The sequence below is a fragment of the Suillus subalutaceus genome (genome assembly GCF_016647625.1).
Source record: "Suillus subalutaceus strain FC151 chromosome Unknown DFJ58scaffold_5, whole genome shotgun sequence".
NCBI classification, from domain to species: Eukaryota; Fungi; Basidiomycota; class Agaricomycetes; order Boletales; family Suillaceae; genus Suillus; species Suillus subalutaceus.
Window position 1 is genome coordinate 426,411 of NW_024540254.1, and position 23,265 is coordinate 449,675.

At 48.5% G+C, this 23,265-nt stretch overlaps 11 protein-coding genes across 11 annotated transcripts; 6 read left to right on the forward strand and 5 right to left on the reverse strand.

The window, feature by feature from the left end:
• Positions 1–2,031: 2,031 nt before the first annotated feature.
• Positions 2,032–2,911, forward strand: DFJ58DRAFT_366549 (uncharacterized protein). Its single transcript, XM_041380058.1, has one exon. The coding sequence runs from the start codon at positions 2,045–2,047 to the stop codon at positions 2,780–2,782; it is 738 nt and encodes a 245-aa protein (XP_041249973.1). The 5' UTR covers positions 2,032–2,044; the 3' UTR covers positions 2,783–2,911.
• Positions 2,607–3,672, forward strand: DFJ58DRAFT_366535 (uncharacterized protein). The gene has a single exon (XM_041380057.1). The coding sequence runs from the start codon at positions 2,821–2,823 to the stop codon at positions 3,640–3,642; it is 822 nt and encodes a 273-aa protein (XP_041249974.1). The 5' UTR covers positions 2,607–2,820; the 3' UTR covers positions 3,643–3,672.
• A 1,640-nt stretch (positions 3,673–5,312) lies between these two features.
• DFJ58DRAFT_651062 (uncharacterized protein) lies at positions 5,313–6,343 on the reverse strand (the record flags this gene model as incomplete). The annotated part of the gene is made up of 3 exons (XM_041381603.1): positions 5,313–5,723; positions 5,786–6,043; positions 6,098–6,343. The coding sequence occupies 3 exons, from the start codon at positions 6,341–6,343 to the stop codon at positions 5,313–5,315; spliced, it is 915 nt and encodes a 304-aa protein (XP_041249975.1).
• A 1,834-nt stretch (positions 6,344–8,177) lies between these two features.
• DFJ58DRAFT_721930 (P-loop containing nucleoside triphosphate hydrolase protein) lies at positions 8,178–11,268 on the forward strand (the record flags this gene model as incomplete). The annotated part of the gene is made up of 22 exons (XM_041384844.1): positions 8,178–8,274; positions 8,340–8,406; positions 8,460–8,575; positions 8,632–8,686; positions 8,740–8,921; positions 8,979–9,075; positions 9,128–9,236; positions 9,284–9,327; positions 9,377–9,464; positions 9,513–9,579; positions 9,635–9,685; positions 9,735–9,742; positions 9,803–9,861; positions 9,912–9,993; positions 10,044–10,133; positions 10,185–10,277; positions 10,402–10,482; positions 10,537–10,611; positions 10,667–10,790; positions 10,843–11,025; positions 11,076–11,127; positions 11,181–11,268. 22 exons carry the CDS (start codon positions 8,178–8,180, stop codon positions 11,266–11,268), a joined length of 1,908 nt encoding a protein of 635 aa, XP_041249976.1.
• DFJ58DRAFT_759552 (cell division control protein 14, SIN component-domain-containing protein) lies at positions 11,004–13,061 on the reverse strand. The gene is made up of 7 exons (XM_041388354.1): positions 12,963–13,061; positions 12,757–12,901; positions 12,634–12,708; positions 12,460–12,584; positions 12,163–12,404; positions 11,158–12,115; positions 11,004–11,092 (listed from the first exon to the last, which is right to left on the reverse strand). The coding sequence occupies exons 1-6, from the start codon at positions 13,014–13,016 to the stop codon at positions 11,401–11,403; spliced, it is 1,356 nt and encodes a 451-aa protein (XP_041249977.1). The 5' UTR covers positions 13,017–13,061; the 3' UTR covers positions 11,004–11,092; positions 11,158–11,400.
• Positions 13,062–13,178: 117 nt separating this feature from the next.
• Positions 13,179–14,663, forward strand: DFJ58DRAFT_366890 (uncharacterized protein). Its single transcript, XM_041380060.1, has 8 exons — positions 13,179–13,280; positions 13,345–13,426; positions 13,482–13,660; positions 13,716–13,741; positions 13,806–14,007; positions 14,063–14,120; positions 14,176–14,290; positions 14,347–14,663. The coding sequence occupies exons 1-8, from the start codon at positions 13,263–13,265 to the stop codon at positions 14,570–14,572; spliced, it is 906 nt and encodes a 301-aa protein (XP_041249978.1). The 5' UTR covers positions 13,179–13,262; the 3' UTR covers positions 14,573–14,663.
• Positions 14,630–17,127, reverse strand: DFJ58DRAFT_366886 (Aldehyde/histidinol dehydrogenase). The gene is made up of 15 exons (XM_041380059.1): positions 16,879–17,127; positions 16,732–16,825; positions 16,560–16,675; positions 16,430–16,501; positions 16,346–16,381; positions 16,263–16,295; positions 16,206–16,212; positions 16,121–16,147; positions 16,006–16,069; positions 15,822–15,954; positions 15,585–15,760; positions 15,463–15,536; positions 15,259–15,409; positions 14,805–15,208; positions 14,630–14,754 (listed from the first exon to the last, which is right to left on the reverse strand). Exons 1-15 carry the CDS (start codon positions 17,005–17,007, stop codon positions 14,687–14,689), a joined length of 1,584 nt encoding a protein of 527 aa, XP_041249979.1. The 5' UTR covers positions 17,008–17,127; the 3' UTR covers positions 14,630–14,686.
• Positions 17,115–18,212, forward strand: DFJ58DRAFT_759565 (uncharacterized protein). Its single transcript, XM_041388355.1, has 4 exons — positions 17,115–17,210; positions 17,262–17,361; positions 17,423–17,886; positions 17,951–18,212. The coding sequence occupies exons 2-3, from the start codon at positions 17,299–17,301 to the stop codon at positions 17,834–17,836; spliced, it is 477 nt and encodes a 158-aa protein (XP_041249980.1). The 5' UTR covers positions 17,115–17,210; positions 17,262–17,298; the 3' UTR covers positions 17,837–17,886; positions 17,951–18,212.
• Positions 18,213–18,279: 67 nt separating this feature from the next.
• On the reverse strand, positions 18,280–19,404 carry DFJ58DRAFT_651593 (ribonuclease III domain-containing protein; the record flags this gene model as incomplete). Its single annotated transcript, XM_041381625.1, has 5 exons — positions 18,280–18,723; positions 18,777–18,790; positions 18,843–18,969; positions 19,026–19,116; positions 19,217–19,404. 5 exons carry the CDS (start codon positions 19,402–19,404, stop codon positions 18,280–18,282), a joined length of 864 nt encoding a protein of 287 aa, XP_041249981.1.
• A 630-nt stretch (positions 19,405–20,034) lies between these two features.
• On the reverse strand, positions 20,035–21,166 carry DFJ58DRAFT_759570 (Phosphoadenosine phosphosulfate reductase family-domain-containing protein). Its single transcript, XM_041388356.1, has 3 exons — positions 20,631–21,166; positions 20,215–20,577; positions 20,035–20,162 (listed from the first exon to the last, which is right to left on the reverse strand). Exons 1-3 carry the CDS (start codon positions 21,027–21,029, stop codon positions 20,094–20,096), a joined length of 831 nt encoding a protein of 276 aa, XP_041249982.1. The 5' UTR covers positions 21,030–21,166; the 3' UTR covers positions 20,035–20,093.
• Positions 21,167–21,223: 57 nt separating this feature from the next.
• On the forward strand, positions 21,224–23,005 carry DFJ58DRAFT_910417 (TFIID-18kDa-domain-containing protein; the record flags this gene model as incomplete). Its single annotated transcript, XM_041395182.1, has 6 exons — positions 21,224–21,402; positions 21,461–21,547; positions 21,603–21,810; positions 21,860–22,105; positions 22,159–22,583; positions 22,856–23,005. Exons 1-6 carry the CDS (start codon positions 21,280–21,282, stop codon positions 23,003–23,005), a joined length of 1,239 nt encoding a protein of 412 aa, XP_041249983.1. The 5' UTR covers positions 21,224–21,279.
• Between the last annotated feature and the right edge of the window lie 260 nt (positions 23,006–23,265).

The window sequence follows — 23,265 nt, forward strand, 5'->3', positions numbered from 1 at the left end:
CACTCGTTCTGTTTTCTCAGTTTCGTTCTCCCCCGATGGCACTCGCATCGTGTCTGGTTCAAGGGATTCCACTGTCCGGTTGTGGAATGCAGTGACGGGGGAGCTATTGGGCGAGCCCTTCCGAGGGCACACTCGTTCTGTTTCCTCAGTCTCGTTCTCCCCCGATGGCACTCGCATCGTGTCTGGTTCAGAGGATTCCACTGTCCGGCTGTGGAATGCAGCGACGGGGGAGCCATTACGCGAGCCCTTCCGATGGCACACTGATTTGGTTTGGTCAGTCTCGTTCTCCCCCGATGGCACTCGCATCGTGTCTGGTTCTTTGGATTGCACTGTCCGGCTGTGGAATGCAGCGATGGGGGAGCCATTGGGCGAGCCCTTCCAAGGGCATACTGATTCAGTTTGGTCAGTTTCGTTCTCCCCCGATGGCACTCGCATCGTGTCTGGTTCTTCGGATTGCACTGTCCGGCTGTGGAATGCAGCGACGGGGGAGCCGTTGGGCGAGCCCTTCCGAGGGCACACTCATTCGGTTGAGTCAGTCTCGTTCTCCCCTGATGGCACTCGCATCGTGTCTGGTTCTTCGGATTGCACTGTCCGGCTGTGGAATGCAGCGACGGGGGGAGCCATTGGGCGAGCCCTTCCGAGGGCACACTCTTTCGGTTTTGTCAGTGTCGTTCTCCCCCGATGGCACTCGCATCGTGTCCGGTTCTTGGGATTGCACTGTCCGGCTGTGGAATGCAGCGACGGGGCTGCCATTGGGTGAGCCCTTCCGAGGGCACACTGATCCGGTTTTGTCAGTCTCGTTCTCCCCTGATGGCACTCGCATCGTGTCTGGTTCAAGGGATTCCACTGTCCGGCTGTGGAATGCAGTGACGGGGGAGTCATTGGGCAAGCCCTTCCGAGGGCACACTGATTCAGTTTTATCAGTCTCGTTCTCCCCCGATGGCACTCGCATCGTGTCTGGTTCTTCGGATTGCACTGTCCGGCTGTGGAATACAGCGATAGTGCATCAATTCCAGGAGGACACTGAGATCCACTCTTTGGATAGACGTCCCGCCACACCTTGCAAACAGGACACTCCCATACCAACCAATACTTGGGACAATCGCGTCATTTGCTTCGCATCAAGCTTGGAGCATGCATTGCACAACCCTGCTGATGGATGGATGGTAGGAGCCGATCCTCGGCTGCTTTTCTGGGTACCACCCGCTTACCGAGGAGAACCATTTTATTCTCTTGGGACTGTATTAGTGATACCCAGTGGGCTAGAGATTGATTTGAGTCGCATGGCTCATGGAGACCACTGGTTCAATTGCCGAGATGTGTGAGTTCCTAGCCTTGATCATCCCTCATAGTTGCTAAATCAATACTTCTAGCCCTACTTGCAGATAATCTAATTGTAGTAATACCGTGTGTGCAGTTTTGTTCTATGTCAATCCTACTATCTGGCATCGAGCTTCAATTTGAGGTCGTTCAAGTGAGAATCTGTGAGATGACCCGCCGAAAACCAGACTAGGTATGACTCCTAATACTACTGCTATTTTGTCAGAGCGCATACTGCGGACTATGAATCAACTTGAAGTGATTCCATCAGAAACGTAGTCACAGTTGTGCGCTGGTCGCCCTTACAAACCGGTCGTGTCAGTCGATGATCAAAATCCCTAGAACTTGAATGACCATCGGCACCGAGATCTCATGACCATCGATCTTTGATAATCTTATGGCAGCCCTAGCCTTCTTTCGTGTGAAGCTTCATCTTCCAATGACTCCTAGTGGATCAGTCTCGCACGTATGGGTTCTCCTGCTAATACGACGTCCCTATCCGGGTCATGGCGCCAGGAAGAAAGTGGGCCCTAGTGCCTCGGTCGTGGCGCAATGACAGTGTTTTACTAGTTAAATTTATGAGTATTTCCAACAAGCCTTGGTCGTGGCCTCGACTACACGATGATGCTGAGGCTTAGTACTTGGTAGGAGTTAGTTAGTTAGTAGTATTAGGTAGCAGAGACTTACAACCCGGCACCAGCCGGGGAGACGCTCACCCTGACTTATGATAACAACAGTGCTTGTGCCAAAGCACCACATCCCTGAACACAGAAGAGACACTCAGTCACTGATCAGACAGTTTGGCGAATCGCATGCCGGCATCACCATATGTAGCAAAATATGTACCTTCCTCCTTCTTCAAACATCCATCCTCGAATGTCTCAACCAATATAAGGGAAACAGCATGCAGACAGTCACCAACTTACAAGCCAATTTCATCCCGGCCTCGGATATCATTGGTGCGCTGCAAAATATTGTAAGTACCAAGTCACGGTTAGTTGTGTCAATTAGGAGTAATAAACAATTGCTTCAGCTTGCTCATTCACAACCACTCGTGTGTATAGCAGCTGATCGCTTGTCTGATGCAATAGTGACCATTAGCAGATGCCAGACCTTGAAACTCCATCATGATACTCCAAAGCCTGTTTCCCAAACACCAACCACCCTGTTGAGCTTAGCAAAGGCGAGAGCATCAGCGCCATCGTCAACGAACGCGACCAGCAGCTGGATGCAGTGTTGCGCGATTTCTCAGCTCTGGAAACGGTCACTGTCGGCATCAAAGATCTTCATCAGTCACTCGCCGAACAGCAGTACGAGATCATCCAGTCCAGGCATCTGCACAAGGGATTTATATCGGCTCTCTGGCGCTTGCCAACTGAAACCTCATGCCATATCTTTCACTACTGTCTCCCTAAACGTAAACATTTGTCGCCCGCAGCAAAGCTGGCCCCCGTGCTACTGACCAGAATATGCCGACGGTGGAGGGAGGTTGCTGTAGGTATGCCTGGTTTGTGGTGTAGGTTGTCTGTGGAAGTCGACTACGGAAACTGGCAGTCGGCAGCATTTTTCTATGACTCGTGGCTCGAGAGATCACAAGGACGTCCGCTCTCATTAGCACTCGGGCACTACCCATCGACCAACCAATTACGAAGCCTTCTTCAGCCTTACATCAATCAAATCAGGTCTCTCCTCCTACTTTCCATCAGAGAAAGCCAACTTGAAAGTTTGTTGGAAGACCTACCAGCACTTCAGGAGCTGGTAATAGCAGGGATGAGTCCTTACAGAGCAGCTTTTGTACGATCTATCTCGAAACTTCTGTCCACTATGCGCAGTCTCAAGATCCTTGACGTGAGTCCACCCTTCGACCTCGAGCATATAAATTCTTGCAGTCCCGTGTGGGCCCATCTGACAAATGTCGAAATCACCGTATATTTCGCGAATGGAGTCCTGCTCCTACTCCAATTATGTCTCAATCTCTCCTCGATCACGATCGACGTAACACGTGAACCAAAAAAACCCTTAGAGCCACTTACGCACACCGGAATCCAGACCTTTTGCATCGCCGATACTTATTCTACCACACACCAAGACTTTTTGTCAGACCTCTTCAATGCTCTATCACTGCCCAATTTGCGCGTTCTCAAAGCTCTCAGCGGTGCCAATGCAGTGCCTCATCAGTTGTTGGTGGCATTTTTGGCGCGGTCAAAGTGCCCCCTGGAGAGCCTGATTTTCAGCGGTCGGGTGAGGATGACAGACGTAGAGCGAGCGGAATACGTTGCCCTTATTCCTTCCATTGACATTGTGGAGGATCCTAGTTGCTGATCTTTTACAAGAGACTCGGTCGTTTCAGGTTTCTAGAAATGATGTATTGGCCTGCGCAGTCAATCGTTGCGTATGTTTGTGCCTCTTTCTAGCATCGATGGAGCCATATTACGCATCACGCGCTGGCACTTTATATATGCCACGGGCGCGAGTGGGTCCCTGATCAAACAGTTTTACAAACAAGGTAGCACCTGGCGACGGTCCAGCCTTCGAAGTGGCTACTGAAGAGAACCTTTAGATGACAACAAGTGAATTTAGAATTCATGCCCTGCTCAATCAATATCTTGTCAGCTTTTACGCTGCGTGAATCGCACATAAATGTGGCTGAGTCGTGTATTTGTGTTCCTTCTGTGGAGCATGGCGCGGGTTCCGTCCGAGAAGGTAGATCCCGAAATCAAGATTCTTAGAAGAAAGAACTTCTGTTTGATTCAGAATCAGATAAATTTAAACGAGATATATGTGGTCGTTGATAGTGTTTTCCGTGATCTCAAGTGGTTCAAGCATCGGGATTCTCGAGTGGATTTGCCTGTGTTAGTAAGATGTGCCCCCAAGTTGCGGACGCGGGCGACTGTAGGTGACGAGGCATGTGGCGAGAAGAAGTTGAATCACTTTTAAAATTCAACACGTTGCCCGGGAAGATTGGAAATTGATGGTGCAGTGCTCGGCATGTCGTAGTATCTGTCGAACTTCGACAGTTCGGAACTGCGGAACCAGGGGAAAGCATGCCGAAGAAAACTAAATGACGACTACCAAGACTGGCTTGATCAGGTAGTGCGCTAATGTTAAGTTTAACCATGAATTTAGTTAGTTTGGCGTAGTAGTACCAACGTGTTCAGTCACTTCAGTGCAAGAGTCTATTTGAATTGCAATAGAAGTTTAAAGGCTTACGAGTTTAGCAAATGGTAAAATAGAAGGAACTGCGGCGGGCACTGCAGCGCTGACCGCTAATGAATCAATATTAACGACAAGGCATTAGTTCTACTAGTTTCCAAGGGCTAGCCCAGGAATGACAGTTGATATTTTTAGGTTCAGCATAGTAGGGAATTGGTAAGGGTACTAGCTAGATCCGTAGCGGGAGCCGTCGTGAGAGGTGCAACAGCTTTATCCGCATACGTCATAGATTAATGAGACAGGAACAGAAAGTAAACCTTAATTAGTAAGTCATGTACGTACCATCGTGTCATTCTTGTGATTCTACGTGAATTGTTTGGAGTTTCCTAGCCTATGACGCGGATGCCCGGCTTGCGATGCAACGCCGAGCAAACAATAACTCGATTAAGGACCTGTGACAGCTAGACACAGCAGTACTAGTGGTAATGATCTGATCCCGAGGAAGAGGCGGCAGGTCCGGCCATCGATACATCAGATGGCAAGGATTACTAGGTCAGGAGCTTGGGACAATGCAGGCATTCGGGAAAGATCCCGAACAAAGTCTGGATATAGACAAGTCTTGAATTCAGATCAGTACTAGGCTGAGAGCTTCCACGCCGAGCATCACGCCAAAAAATATGACACTCTTCTGTTTCCGAATAACTGAGAGAACTACAGTACAAATATGCTAAAACCGACAGCTCATCAACGCAATAATACAACTAAGAGCATAGTATGGCCAGATACACTACCGTAACATGTCAGAAGTTTATACCGTCGTTATCATCCCAATCATCAAATTATGCCTTTTCAGTGTTTTCATTCTCCAACGAAATCAGATCACCAGTCTGACCTGCTCCCGAACCGAGCTCCGCAGATTGACAGCGGGCCGGCGAGAGGCTGTGCGGTCGCACATGTTGGGTTGAGTGTGATCGAGAAACCCATGCTTCAGTTGCATTCGCAAGCAGCTCCTCCGCCACTTCCTGAGAAACATGCGTCAGCGGGACTGGGGCGTAAACCGGAGCATCTACAAATTGTAGATCGAGGTCGGATGTGCAAGACGCTTTACTTGCTGGGAGGATATATATCCGCTCTAACTCCCCTTCCCCAGCGGTAGCACCCGAATAGCGAGGTGTATGCAATGGTAGATGGAAGCTTTGATGGCGGACAAGAATGGAATAGTAACTCGATAATGCCAACACGAAATGAAGCTGCAACAATCAAGCACTCAGCCTTGGGCCTTGCAGCCACCATTAAGGTGAAATTTACTCACGCGAATGACGGTGATGATAATCAGAATGACCATGAAAGCGACCATTCCCCGTTCAAGCCATGGTTCACAGTTCTCCAAATTCAGCCCCAAGTCGATAAAGTCCCGAAGTATGTCTGGTTGGCGTGACAACAGCTCGCAAACATTAGAGCGGATTGTCGGTCGAAAGGCAACGTAAGAGCCTAAGGCTGCAAATAACGTGCCAACCACGAATTCTCCAACAATGTAGTCACGATATATGCGCACGAATGATGGTTTGCCCTGACGAAGAACGCTTAATATTTTGGCAAGAACAGAAGACAAAACTCAACGCACTCGGACAATGCCTGCCACGCCAATGAAACAGATGGTCGATGCCGCAGCAAAGTATGCGCACAGCAACGCCCATACGAGGCGCACTCCATCTCTACTTATAGAATACTCCGAGCTCTCCCACTCGCTTTCTGGATCCCATTTGAATAGCCGCCAAGCTCCCAGTAACCGCACTGCAACAGCAAAGTTGAATACTGCGCCAAAGAACGAAATAGCTAGAGATGTGCTCCTATGAGAATTAAAAAACATGTCAGTCGTTGGTCAAGAAAGGCGGGAAAATGCAGTCATCAATTGTCGTGTTCGAGCCGGACTTTTATAAGCACACGGCGTGGTGGAGAGGGGCTGCGCGAGATCAAGCGATGTCAGCACGAACCTTGTGACAAACAAGCGGGCCATCTATCCAAAAATTCTTGCTGGTCGAGCCTCTGCAGGCAAAAAGGAATATGTTGAGGCCGGTGGTTCAAGTGCAAGCGCAAGTTTCGCATTGTAGTCCGAGAAAGAGCGTTAGCTCGTGTATGACTAAGCCTGGAATGGTAATCAGATCGGGAATTGTCATTCGGCTCATACAGAATTATTCTTTTCTATCCGTCGCTGCCGCAAATAATCTTTTTTTAACGAGGATGTAGGCGTATGTGAGTCACGCTGTCAGACAGTCTTGCACTTGGGTGGGACTCGGGAGACAAAGCTCTAGAAAGTCACGGTAGGTTGTTTGTTAACCGCTGCGGCAAATAGTCTTTTTTAACGGGAGGATGTAGGCGTGCCGTGTGTGTGAGAGAGTCTTGCTGATGGGACTCGGGAGAGGCAAAGCTCTAGAAAGTCACGGTAGGTTGTCTGTTAACCGCTGCGGCAAATAATATTTTTAATGGGAGGATGTAGGCGTGCTGCATGTGTGAGAAGGATTTGCATCTGGGTGGGACTCGGGAAAGACAAAGCTCTAGAAAGTAGGTTGTCTGTTAGTGGTCAGTCTAAAGCGATCCTCAACTGAAATACATATCGCCACAAAGATTTTGTGGCAGTGTCGACTTGAACGTTATATCGTTCTCATTTCAGAATCTGTTTCATTGGGCTGATTCGCTTTCCGTTCGAATCATTCCTTCGTGTGTAGTCTGCCTAGCCAGAATGGATATATAATCCAAGCAAGCGTGCGTTTCCCCTCGCTTGCCAGAGGCGGCCGAGATAAAGAATAACTTTGGTATTTGTTTGATGCATTTTGACACGTAGGACCAAGGAGTATCTACACGACTCACTCCACGAGGTATCCATGAGTAAATGCACAGCCAGGAACTCGATGGCAAACGCGATCGAAATTTCGATGAACTCTGGAACACGCTTGCCGTACTGTGTGAGCTCAGTACTTGTTATCTGATTACAATTACTTGCTTTGTCAACCTCGCCGGTCTCCTTGCAAGAATAGTTGAAGATCATTGGTGGGTACAATAATTGATTGTAATGCACGGTACTGATTGTGGTGCCGGTGCCGATGATTTCCCTTGCTGGTATCTGATACAGCTCTTGCGCGATGCATCGATGGCGATGTCGTTTCTTCCACGCTTAAGCGCCGCATGCGTTGTCTTGTACATATACTATACATCCGAGTCACTAGGCATCATCTCTCTTCCATTGGTGTATAGCCGTAACAGAATGACTCACCTTGACTATGTAAGGTGAGATGATTGTGTTCGAACGCGGACTTACATCGTCTCTAGAACTTGCCCATTTGCCCCTATCTTTGTTGACTCGAATTTGCTCGCAGTCATTTGAATGCCTTGCAAATTCGAAAGGCTCGGGCACAATGTGACTCACAAGATCCTAATCTACCACCCCAATTCTAGCGAATAAGTGTGTATTGCGTACCAGAAATTTAGTATTGTTATGTTATCTCACTCGAGTCCCCCATTCCCGAGTGGCGAATCAAGGTTCGAAGCGGAGCGTGCATAACGCGTGCGCCGATCTGGTAGGATCCCCAGATCGATGAGTGGCCTTGCTGGAATGGGTTTTAAACATCGTCTATCGCTCTTTCCTCTCTCAAACTTACCAGCCCACATTTCATCCACATTCTTCCTCCGTTGCAGACTCTGAGGTCATGTCCGACAGTGACACAGTTCCATTGCAGGACACTCAAAATGCCATTCCATCTGAAGGCGTGAATATAGCAAGGCACGCCACTGGAACCAAGGTCGGTAACGCATGTTCACTATAGAGTGCATTGGGATACTAAGTCTTCCTGATCGAGCGAATCAAACAGCTTCAGAAGATAAAGCCAGTAAAACGCAGAAAGCTGAGGACCGTTACTTGCAGCGTTTTCAGGTTCGGTCTGTACTGAGTTGCTTGACCCCTCTGACTGTTCGCTTACATGCAAACGCAGGGATAATGCCGCAGGCGTCTGGAGACCATATGATCCATCGTTCATCAAGCCTGTTCCTCGGCGTGAGGATTTGGCCAACTACTTCTATCTCGACATCCGATATCAAAATGAACGATGTGTGTATTATGTTCAACGACTATTACTGTAGGCCTGTGTTGACGACTTCGTCTAGCACACCCTGACCTTGTTGTGACCAACTTCAGCAGAGTATTGATCGATTTCCTTCGGTAAGATTATGATATCAGCTCTTACCTGATCAATCTTAGCATCCCCTTGGAAGCCACACCTTCGGGGGCGTTTTTTTCAAGACAGACCCAGAGTATTTTCTTCTGGATTTTTTTGCGAGAATACATGACCTTCGGGCTGGTCTTGCGGCCGTCCGTGATGCTCTTGCTTCAAATTTGGCTGGTGAAGATCTCAAGCTGAAAGCGAAGGATATGGGCTGCACAGATGCATTGGGCTGTATGTCCAGTCATCATAATATGATATCCCCTTTGACGATCTCATCCCTCGATACAGTGCATAAAACCGAAGAAGACGCCCGGCGGTACTTCGAGGACGTGGCGGAACATCTTGGCGTCCTATTAGGTATGATAGAGAAGGAATTCGAACCAACGTGAGCACATTTATATACTGTTCCGGCATTTAGGTTAACTGCGAGGTTACAGAGCTCAAGAACTCGAGCTTCAACTCTCTTATGGACATATTGCTTTCGACTTGCTCAAATACTACTTTGAGCGGGGTGTCAAGTACTATATTCTGCAGAAGGATGACTTGGTGAGTAATAATATATGATAGTAACTGTCTATTCAATCATGCTGTAGGCCGGATTTACGCTCAGTAGCACATGGTATAACCAAGACTCAACGTAAGTTGCGTTGTATACGAAGGATCGGGGTTTCATCACTCGCCTACAGTTTTCTTGCCCTGGAGGGCGAGACAACGAGGTGGGACGGACACAAATACATCAATGAGAAAATGACTTTCTCAATTCCAAAATACGATGTCTGTATTTATTGCGCTTGCAATTCATGAGAGCTCACGATAGTTCAGGGAACAGTAGAACTGTCAAAGCTGTCTTGCAAAATCATGACAGACGACGTACGCGCCAAGCTAATTGGTACAAGGCCTTACGATTGTTGTCAGATGTACAGAAGTTCTGAACATCATTTTAGCCCGAGGGAATCTGTATAGTTCATTTTCTGGTGGTTTCCATTACAAGTCTTGTATGTTTGACCCATTCTACGTTACCGTCAGACTGATAACTGTGCTTAGATAAAGGGGTAATCTTCTTTCCCTCTCTTTTCTAGAATGGCAACGAGCTTATCGATTTGACCCCATAGAGTCGAATCGTCATCGATGAGCGTGCATTCAATGAGAGCCAGGGCCATATACGTGACCCGTATGAGATCATTACTTTCGCTTCTAGAACATGTGTTAACATCGCCCCAGAGACGAGAAGATCTCTGACGTTCCCGAGGGGAAACATGATCAACTTCCAGCTTTTGTGAATGGTTTCGAGCTCAAGAGCAAAGTAAGCTGAACCCCTTTAGCGTGGCTCGGCTGACTCACGACGTGCCACAGGAATGGAAATCATTCCACGTTGAAAACATTGATGACGTCAGGTTTGACGAGAAAGCCTGGGACCACTTGGTTGTAGACGATGACGTTAAAGTAAGTAATAGTTCTCTGTACATTGTTCGGCTGCTGCTGATGGTCAAGCAGAGCCTGATCAGGGGACTTGTCGATGTTACTAGGAATGTCAACACATCGCAGCATCTTATATCGGACGTCATCACAGGAAAAGGTGGAGGTTTGGTAGGTTTTCCTGTGCAACTCAATGCTGTCAACCTGATGTTATTCTGCGTAAGATTGCGTTCCTTCATGGGCCTCCTGGAACTGGAAAGACGCTTACAGCTGAAGCTGTCGCTGAACACCTCAGAGGCCTTTGTACATCGTCAGCTCTCCGGAATTGTCAACAGAGCCTTCAAAGCTGGAATCTAACCTGTCGGAGATATTGAAGGTACGTGCCATAATATGTACAATTGCCACTGATCTCATAAGAATGCTCTACCAGTTGGCTACCGCATGGGACGCCGTAGTTCTTATCGACGAAGCTGACGTGTTCTTGGAACAGAGGAGTCTCCATGACGTACGGTTTTGCAACCCATCATTAATTTCACCACGCGTTGCTCATTTTAATGTAGCTGGAACGCAACGCACTGGTTTCTGTTGCTTTAAAGGTCTTTGAGTACCACCGCGGTGTGCTCTTCTTGACAACAAATCGCATTAAAACGTTTGATGATGCCTTTCTTTCGAGGTTCTCCATCGGTCCGTCCTCTATTTATATCACATCAGTTTGAAATAAATTCAACCTAAATAGCGATCAAATATCCTGAGTTAGATGCCTCGGCCCGGCTTACGATCTGGCAAAAGTTCTTCGAGCTTGCTGGGTGTCCTTTGTGGGGCTCAGAGTCTGAAGAGTTCGTCGACATCGATGGCAAAGAGCCACGCTGCTATGTTTCCCTCTCAGATTTGGAGGTATTGGCGCAAAAACCATTCAATGGTCAGCATACTCTTGTCATCCTGCCTATCAGAATTAAATATAGTTCCCAGGACGCACCATCAAGAACCTTGTCCGGACCGCCCAGGCGTTAGCACTCTCTGCGTAAGCATTATTGGTCATGTGTTTGCTTGCCTGTTACTCATGAGAATACACAGAAAGGAACCGCTTTCCCTCGACCATATCAAGGTGGTTGTCCGCGCGCAAGAGAAATTTTTGACGGAGTTTGCGCAAATCCGCTCTTAGTTAGCATCTTAGCGCCCTTATCGATCGCATCAGTCCAAGTATAACCATGTCAATATTGTAACACCACCAAATGTATCCCGCAAGTTTTTTTGGGCAGACAACTTCTGGTATGAGAGAGGAGCATCGAGAGCATTAGCCAAGCCCCCATATGCCTGCTTTCCTCACACCATCGACAAGAGCATCCACATTCCCCAGCATGCTCCCTAGTATTTCTTTCTTCTCATCAATGGTCCGCACACCATCATGCCTGTTTGTGCGATCCTCTGCATCCTCGCCACGGACTGATGGGAAGGTCTTGCTGCTAATCGTCTCTCGAAAACGTGACACAGAAGGCGTGGTAAGGATGGATGTATCAGCGATTCCGAGACCTGGTCGGAACCCTCTGGGTTTTTTGGGGCTCAGCGGTTCATAATCCACTTCCTTCCGTAGCATAAGCATCGAGCGCGACTGTAGTGGCGCCGGTATCTCTCTAGCGCCGGATGTTATCAAAGGTGGTGAGCTAGGAGGAGTGCGTGGGTCCGACGAAGCGAAAGTGGAGGTGGAATATGACTTCTTGATAGGCGAAGGTGTATGAATGCTCTCGAAGCTAGTGGTTGTAGTTGTCGATGAACCTGATGACATGGAGAAGAAAGAAGACGAGGAGGTTGATGAGTTCGATGACGATCTGGTAGAGGTACACGCAAAGGAGATGTTCGAGGCGCCAAATATCTTGTTTTCAGGAAGTGAAAGAGGTGAGTTAGGTCGGGTGGCAACGGGGGATGATGGTAGTGAATGTGTTTCATCAGGCCACATGTGGGTGGGAGTCTCATCCATCAAATAGAAGTAGAGAAACTCCAGGCATTTCATTCTGGATCTACATCAGTGATTGCATGGCAAATGGAACGGGTAACCTACCTGACTTCGCGTGGTGTTCCTGCTCGTTTGAGTATCTTTACCACTGCTTGAACCCCATTCACTTCCTCAAAAGCGCGTAGTGCTGGAGAAGAATCAACCAGAACGCACAGCAAAGTATCCAAGACAGCAGATGTCAAATGCATGAAGGGTGCAGGCTTTTCTGGTGGTTTAGAACTATCTCCCCCGGAAGAGGCATCGATGATTGGCGTGTGTCGAGAAGCAAGCAATAACTCGATCAAAATCTGTGATAGATGATGAGGTTTAGGCATCTCAATGGCTTCACTAAACACAACCAACCTCAAGGGAAAACCGACGACCCAGAAAAGACTTGCTTGATTTGTGGTGAAGAGATACTCCTTGGATTATTGACAAACCTTGGCATAGCTGGGAGCACGAGATATTCATTTCAGTGTCACGCTCTTCTGTGATTCAGTCAGCCATGATGTTGAGGAAGAAGGGCTGCGCACTTACTGGTGGAGCTCTTGCTTGCGCACAGTTCTAGCTGAGGTGTCGTACATTGTATCCAAGCCAGTATCCGCGATGGAACTACATATCCGAATTAGACAGGTGCGAGGTTGGGTGGTTATCCCCCACCATTGGATTCGAAAGCGTCTTGAAGGTTCAAATACGTTTCTAATGTATCATCGTCGGAAAACTGCACACATGCAAGCGCAAGCTGCTGCTCAAGAACAGCTAGAGCTCGATTTCGCCTTCCAAACGACGAACGTGTTGAGGCTACCTGTAGTAGTAAACAGTCACAACTAGCCGAACCCATCCCGAAGAACACCCTTGTTACTCACATCATCCAAAGCATCCTGCAGTGTCGTCTTCATCGAGCTCACTGTTGACGACATCGATAAAGAGATATGATTCCGTTGTTCTAAATAGAACTTCCCTCGTTGATGAGCAATTGATGAGTTGTTGGGTCTATGGTTGCCAAATTTAAACCGCGTCGCTGCCACGTGACTGGAGCGTGACGCGGAAATTCGGAGGAGCGCATTAACGACCGCGTGAAGCCTCCCACTGCTGTGGGGTACAAGTAACGAGTTCTACGCTTAGGTGCGTATTCCCAGACCTTCATAATCTTGTTGTTGACTGCCATGGCACCCATCCCAACAGTATGTGCAACATATATCTGTTCAGGTGGATCTATATGCTCACGTAGAGGCATTGCGACTGCAGCAATGGACGCGGCTCATTCGCTTTGTCGCCGCGGAGACTGCACAAATTCATGTCGGACAACCGGTCGACCCCAGACTTGATGGTAAATCGTAGACTCATTCTGTACTTCTTGACTGCATGTTTATCTTGACGTACAGTTGGCCTTGCTGCATGGAACAAACAGACCATCAGAGCTTATGAGATCTCTGGGTCCGCCCTTGATCCTGCCGCTCGCGTTACGAGCAACGTCTTGACAGTTGACAAGCTTCTCTCTCCTCTCTCTCGCGAAGAGATGAAGATCGTTCGGTGCTTGGGTCTCAACTACTCTGACCACGCAGTAAGTCCTGTCAAAATCGAGTCATGTAGTATAATCTTGATGAAACCACAAACAGGCAGAGACAAAGATGGCTAAGCCTGCGTAAGTTGACGTTATCCAATGTTTCCTGGATTTTCTCAAAATTAAATTGTTGTAACTTATATAGTGCCCCCATCTTGTTTTACAAGCCCCTGGCGTCGATGATCGGTCCCAATGCACCAATCTTCATTCCAAAGGTTGCGCAACCTGTCGAAGAGCACCTCTCCGACTACGAGGTAGAACTCACCATCGTTATCGGAAAGGCGGCCAAGGACGTCTCTGAGGCGGATGCTCTTGACTACGTCCTCGGGTACACTGGTGCCAATGATGTAATGACCTACACTATAGTTTTGAGGCTGCCTGATCTCATATCTACGACAATAGGTGTCGTTCCGCAAGCACCAACTGACAACTTCGCAGTGGGGATTCTCCAAGGGGTTCGGTAAGTTACTTATCTTGGACAATGAGATATGGCTTCATACGATGAACTTAAACAGATAACACAACTCCCCTTGGTCCTGTCATTGTATCAAACAACGCTATTTCCAACCCCCAGGACATCCCGCTAACTTGCACACTCAATGGAAAAGTTCTGCAGGACGGTAGCACCAGGTAATACTTGTCCATGCTCTAGAGAGAGCATACACTGAAGTGATGATTGTTGTTAGCGACCAAATCTTCAATGTTCGGAAAACAGTATCTTTCCTCTCGCAGGGAACCACCCTTGAGCCCGGGTCGATTATCTTGACTGGAACACCTAAAGGTGTTGGTTTCGCAAGGAAGCCCGCCGTTGTACTCAAGAACGGCGATGATTGCAGGGTATGGTTGGGTAATGGCATTGGCACACTCGTCAACTCTGTCATTGAAGAGGGCCGTTACCAAGCGAAGTTGTAAATTTGTAGCCGCATATATCGTATTTCTTATTCATGTGCATCCTTTATTCTCATGAATTGACGACAGCAGGTAATGGATATGATACATAGTTCTTGTGTACAAAAGTCTGTCATCTCAGATCCCACCAAAGGCAACGAGCTTCTGATTCAAGTACTCCTCGATACCGTGGCCTCCCTCCCGACCTAGAATTCAACAGGTTCAGTATTGGCCAAACGGGAAAACCAAAACTTACCAATGCCACTCTCTTTCACGCCACCGAAAGGAATAGTAGCATGACTGATCAATCCGGTGTTAGTGCCAACCATACCAACCTCAAGTGCCTCTGCAACTCTCCATACACGCCCAACATCTCGACTGAAGAAATATCCAGCAAGACCCACATCAGCATCATTTGCTAGGGCGATAACCTCCTCTTCTGTCTCGAACTTCGTCAGAGCTGCAACGGGCCCGAAAGTTTCTTCAACATTGAAAAGTGCCCCAGCGGGAACCTCAGAAAGGACAGTAGGCGTGAAGAATGTTCCAGCGCCATCGACACGTTTACCACCAACCAATACTTGGGCACCACGAGAAATAGCATCTTCCACATGTCGTGTAACCTTCGAGATTGCTTTTTCATGAATGACAGGGCCATGCGTCCTGGAAATGAGTGAGTAAACGACCGAGATTATCTGGCGCATTCTACCAACGTTGTTTCATCCAGGCCATTTCCGACTTTAAACGCAGCTACTTTCTCGGCGAGTTTAGAAGCAAAATCCGCGTAGACTGAAGACTGAACATAGATACGGTTTGCGCAGACACAGGTCTGCCCTGAAGCACGGAATTTACATGCAATTGCCCCTTAAAGAGATAGATCAGCTTGGAAAGGGTTCAGAAAACCTTCCTGCGCCGACCTTCAACAGCCTTGTCGATATCAGCGTCATCAAATACAATGAAAGGTGCATTCCCGCCAGCTTCAATGGAAATTCTAAAGAGAATATTTATAAGCACGAAAGGATATTTGTGTGGTGCTTACTTCTTAAGTGTGGAGGCAGCCATGCCATACAAGCTCTTAGCGACGGGTGTTGATCCGGTGAACGATACCTTCCTGACTGTTTTGCTTTCGCACATCTCGCGACCGACCTCAACAACGTTCTTTTGAGTTGTAACAATGTTGATGACACCGTCTGGGATACCTGCGCGACGAGAGAGCTTTCGAATAGCAACGACAGTGAGAATTCAAAGGTTGCAAGAATTATAAGAAAAGTCTTACCTCAGCTAGTGCAAGAGCTGAAAACGGTGTTTCAGGTGGAGGCTTTATGACTGCTGTGCAGCCTGCTGCGAGTGCGGCACCCAATTTTCGCGTGATCATAGCAGACGGGAAGTTCCACGGAGTGAAAATCGAGCTGATGCACTTGCTTAGATAGAGCATTGGAGGGGCGCATGAAAGATCTCACACAACACCGACAGGTTGCTTAATCACAACGTTCCGAATGTTGGTGAACGGCGAAGGTATGTGTTCTGGTAAAAAAAAGATCAATGTATGAACTCTTTGAAACGAAGAAGACGTACCTCCGTAGATTCGAACAGCCTCCTCAGCTGATATAATGAAAGTGAATGGAAGTTTGAGCCATCCGAGTTTGACGGAGAAACCTACCATACCACTGCGAATGACATGCAGTCACATGAGTCGACTGAACCGAAATTGACTTACCTCCATGAAGGATGCACTGTAGGCATTCTCGCCCTTGTGTTCAAGGAATTAGCTTAATACCGGGGGATGTCTAGTAATGTTACCTTTGCCTCCATCAAAGTCTTGCCATTCTCTAATGTCTGTCAAAGAGTGAGCAAAACAACGATTTGTTAAAGTGAGATACGCACAATGATCCTGGCCAAGTCATCATTGTGTTCTTGCATTAGACTATAGAACTTCATCAAAATGTCATGACGGTGCTGTTATGCAGAGTGCTCGTCAGTGTTATGCCAGCAGAAAATATGATAAGATACCAACCTTGGCCGTAGTTTTGCCCCACGATGCAAAGGCTTTCCCGGCAGCTGCAATAGCAGACTTGGCCTCCTCAACGCCCATCTCTGGAACAGTACCGAGCTCTTCATCTGTCGCAGGGTCTGTAATATGTCACTGAGTGAATTGGTCATATCCCATTTATAAGAGGATAACATACTGGTAACAAGAATGGTTCCACCCTCCTTTGCGCTCACCCACTTCCCATCGATATACGATTGATACTTTATCAACGATGGGTCCTGCAGACCCCACTAAAAGAGGCTCAGCAACTCCAAACAGTGCACTCGAGGACATGCCTACTTACAATATCGGCGTTTGTGCTGGCCATTCTGTACCACAATCTGAGACCCGACCGACTGGACTGTTTGGCTACGATCGGAGCTTTCACTAGCACTCTTAGTGCATGAGAAAATGGCAGGGGTTGCGGAAACATCCTCCCTGTGGAACAAGCCGTTCGCGGGTGCAGGAAAGCCGTCCGCGTTCAAGTTGAAGTCAGGTGATCGAATGACCTCATGAATTCCGCAAACAGTGAGAATTTCTCGGACAACGACTTGGAGGCGTGGCACGCTAGTGAGCTGAGTATAGCAACGAAGCACGGGCTCCAGAACTCAAACCCTCAGAGCAGTAAAATAATTGGTCTGTACAATATTGGAATCGAGCGTCTGAATTTATACTAACTTGCAACAGCTAGAACTAAACTAGAAATACTACCCGACATATCACGATGGCAGACGAGCAATACATATCCAAAAAGACTGTTGCTGCATCCTATCGACCACGCAGTTCTGTACGTCGCGTTTGCAAGTACCTCCAAAAACGAAAGCACGTTTGACATATAACATCCACAGCTTATGTCCCCCGGCCTCCAGCGCGCACGCGCACCTTTCCGCCTCCGAAACGCCCTCACCGGCCTCATACTCGCAGGCTTCGGCGTCGGCGTCTGGGCATACTCTATTAGCGCAGTGAAACAAGATGACTTCTCGGACGTTGATGAGGAGGCGCGTGCACTGATGCGTGCTGGGCCAACAATTGTGGAGGAGGTCAAAGCTTCCGTGATGGCCGAGGCAAAAGCCGTGGTGACACAGACTCCGAGCAGCGTGCCTGTGGAGGTTAAGGCAGCTACTGTGCCATCAATACACCGAGGTTTACTTGTGCCTGTTCTTGAGAGGCATTTCCCCCACTTGTTGGACCCATCACGGAAGACGCTCATTTGGGGGGCGCCTCCGGTAGATAATCTTGGGAGGCTCCGTGATTCGGTATAGAAGCCTTGCAGGTCCTTGGACTTCTATTCCCTCTACAGATAATGTCTCAGGTAAGTCATAAAGTTATCAAAATTCGAAAGCAGCGATAACATTGATGAAACATTCTACAACAAGGTACAAGACGATAATCTAATAGTAGACTATTTAGCACATGCATGTATGAACACTCGTTCGATCCAGCTCCTTTCATAAAACTGGATAGTACGAAGAGCCAAATCAAGAAGTCAAGACAATGGATTAGCGAATCACGTTCATGTTGACGTATTGACGCAACATCTCATACACAACCTCTACACACTAGCGCAGGCCGACGATGCCACCAATAGAAGAGTAGATCTCCAGCCAGCGCAAGTCTGGAGAAACGGTGCTGAAAGCCTATTGCAAAGACCGATCAAATTGAGCACTCGACCAAACAATCCATCACTCACCCGCCTCAGCCACTGTTAGACTTCGATGCCCATTTTCTTCAGGCCTTCCTTGGCAGCCTCATTTCGGGCAGCTTTCTTGGTCCCACCTTGTCCGCGACCGTAAACTTCCCCATCTACTTCGCATCTGACGATCCAAATTGGAGTCGTTTTCGTGCCTTCACCAGTCCCGTCTGAGTAGATCCACTCGACTATCCTGTTGGCCTTCTGAAGCTGCTGATTGAACAGCGCAAGGTGGCCTATGGTCGTGGGGGTGGCGCCGGGGCGGGGATGAGGGGGCGAGGGCGGGGGCGAGGACAGAACTGACTCAGGCGCGACAAGCTCGATCATCGGAAGGGGTGGGAGACGATGTTGCTCCCGCACACGTCTGTAAGCCTCAGTCGCGTAAGGTGCAAACAGGGCTTTCAACCAGGGCTGGACGCCCGGCAGATCCTGCTCGAGATAGAGCCCGCCCACGTAGGACTTGTTGGTAGAATGGTGTCAGCATTCATTTATTTGGGTATAGGGTAACGTACTTCGAAGACGTCGGCTGGGAAGAGTTCTTTTGATAAATTGGCTTATAATGGGAAGCCGGAACGTACCTTGAATGTTGACGGAAGCGCGTAGGGTAATCGCCTGAGCAGGATGCAGACGCAGTCTTGCTGGTAGGTCGTACATACGCGAGATGTCAGCAAGGGTTGAGTTGCCTACGACCAAGGCTCGGATTTTCTGAGGAGGATGTAGTGGGCGAGCATGCTTAGTGCTCATCGAGAAATGAAGCATACTGTAGATGGCCCAACGCGCAAGTTGGGGTACATCTCCAAGAGGAGATTGGTCACGACCAGACCTAACACGGTGTCCCCGAGATGCTCGTACCTGTAGAATGGATCAGCACCAGCACAATCGGTTGGGTGTGGTGTTTTGGACAGCAACACAGCCTGACAGCCTGAGTCAACAGAAGAGAAACTTTGCTCACTTTTCATTGTCTGGACTCGGGTCCTGTGGATGGTCCTCGAATACATGATTCGGGCGTCCATAATACGAGCGATGCGTAAACACCTGCGTCCGAATGTTCTCCTTGTTGATATCAGGGAGCGGGGGAAACGGCTGAGCCGCATTGAACACCGGGTGGAGTATGGATGGTGGACTGTCAGACAGTAACATACGAATCTCATTAGGAACGCGAGAGAGCATATTCAGCCAGTAGCAACTGGAACCCACATACTTGATAGACATCGCTGGTGGCCTTAGGAAGGAGGATTCGGAGAAGAGAGTGACGCCAACCTTCGAGCCAGCGCCTTCTGCCTATATAATTATACCCTGGCTAGTGGATCGCGGCGTTTATCAGCGAGATCTATCAGTACGTGGCCCGGAACCAATACTGTGGGATATGAATACGGCGAAGCTGGCCACCGCATGATAGGTTTAGGCGTACTACTGTTATTAGCTTAATGCTTCTAGTAATCTATTGCTTAGTGCTGTCATTAGTGGGCACCTTCACCGTGGCGTAAAAGCATAGGGCACTAACATGAAATTCATGACAGCGAAGATCAGGACTCGACATTTGTGGGATTCCCCTTCAACCTCGAAGGAAAGCAACGTTAAGAACGTACCTTCTAAAATTATAGCTGAGAGATAGAAGCCAGTGTACTGTAATTCCAAGACTATCGAAGCCTTTATTTTGCCTGGATTCGTCAAATACCCTGAACTTCAAAGAGAAACAGATCTACACACCGCTCTGATAACGAAAGTTGCACAGCCAAGAGAGATTCTCAAACCTTATTAGACCAGCGCTTGAACGGAGAAACGGACAGTCATACATATTCTCAGCGTGGTTGCACCATTAAATTAATCTACGCAGAAGGAGTGACTACCTCTGAAGCAGTTGATACTTCTTCTCCTGGTATGCGTTGCTCCTCGAGCTAATATTATTATATCAGTAAAACATCCCATATCACCCGCGGATCAACGAACCTTTGCCCTCAACTTCATCTCAGAAAAGTTCTTATGGAGACCACATTCAGTCTTCCCCTCCTTATCTGCCCATCTCCCAGCGCGCTCGCCAGTATCGCCATCACGACTGGGTTGCGTGCTATGCCAGTCACCGACACTACGATACCCCTGATTGAGCAGTTGATTCCTCGGAACATTGTTCTCGCGGATGTACGCATCAACCTGCGCGAAAGACCATGCAAAGAGTGGATTCAGCTTGAGGAGTCCTGTTTCATCAACTTCAAGTGGCTGGAGGGAAGCACGATCGCCGCCCTGAGATCTACGTCGGCCCGTGATGACGCTGCGCACGCCAAGCTCCTGGTACGCGCGCTGGGCGGGCTCAACCTACATGCAATCCAGCTCAGCTGTCTATTGAAAGGTCGGGATGAACAACACACCTTGACCGCAAAATCGTATATGTCCTCATCTTTCTCCCACAATTCTTCGCCGTGTTTCTTTTCAAAGTCTTGAATTGTTTTGCATCCCTCGGGCTTGTACACCTTTATATCGACAGCATAACGTTCCCGCACCTGCTGCACGAGCTCATATGTTTCCGCAAAGTGGTACAGCGTATCCAGAAAAATAAGTTTCGGGATCGGATGTCCGGACTTGGAGAGCATATCGAGGGCGACGAGCCCAGTGAGCCCGAATGCTGTGGTTTGGTAGAGCGCGGGTAGGTGGGTGAGTGCCCATGTGAGTATGTCTTGTGGAGAAAGCTGCGAGAGGTGGGCGTTGATAGCCTCGAGCGTTTCTTCGCTCAGTGGCAGCTCAAGCGGAGTGCTGAATTGGTCGGTCATTGCGTTTGCAATAATAAAAAGTTAAGACGTTACAATAATGTATGAACAAGGAATAAAAATGTGGTCAGATGGACCATGGCCAGCAGACATGGTATATATTTGAGACGGTCCACATGGATGATGGCGTAGTAATTGCAACACCGACTTGCGGATTAGCAAGACTAATACCAAGTTTCCAACTACGGACAAAGCTTATCAACCATTAGGAAATCGATCATTGGTTGCTTCATTTACCTGCTCACCTCTCACTATGGCGCCAACACAAACGGCAGCACCAGTCGCGGCGCCTGTTCCAGCACCAATAGTGGCCACGAAGAAACCTTCAGATGGCACCAGTCGTGACTACAAGTACACGCAGGAGATATCTCAGATGGTACGTCATTGCTATTATGTACATGCCACACTTAGCATGAACGACGGAATGCTTGTAGATGTTCGTCTTTGGCGAAATCCAAGACCCAAATCCAGAGACTGTCAACCTCGTCGAAGATATCGTGCGTAGTCAGCTTATCGAACTCGTGAGTGACCTATACTTTAACGATGAGATTTACCTGTGATGTTATGCTACTCTAGATCCTGCAAGCCCGCCTCCATGCGAATCGGCGTGGTGTGCGCTACATTACCGCAGAGGACCTAATCTTCCTCATTCGTCACGACCGCGGTAAGGTCAACCGTCTCCGGACATATCTCTCGTGGAAGGACGTTCGTAAGCATGCCAAAGACTCGGGTGGTGATGGAGGTGGTGGCGTTGAGGTTGAGACTCTCGAGGATGGCGCTGACGGTCCGTATTTCTCCAACATTTGTCTACTGGTCAACTGACATCCGCGTAGACAAACTAACGACCAAAGCGCAAAAGATTACTATTAAGCTTCCTTGGGAGATTTCGACGATCTACAGCGAGGTGCTCCGTCAATCTGGACACCAATCTGACGACGAAGAGGACGAGGACGATATTGAGGCCCATGAAGCAAGTATACAGCGCCTCAAAGAAGCCGATGATGCTACACGACAAATGACCAGGGAAGAGTACCAACATTATTCAGATTGTAGACAAGCGTCATTTACGTATCGAAAAGGTGAAGTCGTTTCATGAGTTAGACAGAATCTCACTGACGCGACGAACAACTAGCCAAACGCTTCCGCGACTTTCTTAACCTTCCTCCACACCTAGACCTCAAAGCTAACGATGATACCGTCGACATCGTTGGCTTTCTCGCATTTGAAATGGTGCGCTCCCTTACACTCGCAGGCCTCGACGTCAAAAAGTCCCTCGAAGAATCATATTTACGAGACGACTACCTTGGCATCTCGCCCATCGTTGGCAAACGCAAGTTGCACCACTCACACAGGCGAGGGGAACAACGGGAGAAACGTGCGAGGAGAGAGGAGGAGGAAGAGGAAGAAGCACCGCTACCTACGAGTTCACTGTTTTTACCCCCGCCAGAAGCAAGGACGGCTCTACGGCCTGAGCACATCCAGGATGCATTTGCGCGGATGCAGGGGGACTGGTCGCACCACCGCAGTGCAGGGATGCGAAATTGGCGTGGTGGGCTGGTGCGTACGAGAGTCAGTCTTATTTAGACTCGCTCGTGTGGTTTGTGTTGTTTGGTTTGAGAGGATGACTGGGCACCCTTTATATTTGTATCTTTGCGGACTACTAATACTCACCATTGTATCAGATACCCCATGAACACGAATTGTACTAGTATGACCTCCGCGTAGATGGTCCAGGACAACACTTGTCTCGACAAGCATTTTCTTCTAAACGAAGATCTGAAGTTGGCCTTGTGGCCAGAAATGATTGAAGGAAATGAATCTTTGTGAAGATGCACGACTGCTTTGGTGAAAACGACAGCGCAGATAAGGGGGGTGCTGAACGGCCGAACATGCGAATGGATCTCTGGGCATCTGCAACATCGTCCAAGATATCTTTGCATTCTGCGGGGTGGGGCTGGATCGCGTCAGAACAACTGTAGAAAATAAGGGCTCTGGCACGAAGCTTGACTCACTCGATCACAGATGACAGCGAGCCAACCGCCATGTTGACGGTCTTGAGCAGACTCGGCACTTCCAACCAGAATAGTGACCGTTCGTAATAAAAAGATGCTCAAACCGCCTCAGCAAAGTGCAAGTTAAAAACCCGCTTTTCACAGATGGTCAGTCCAGAATCGAGAGGAATAGGACAGCCCGGGGGTGATGTACTGTTTGACTCGTTCATGCAGGTTGGAATTAGAGA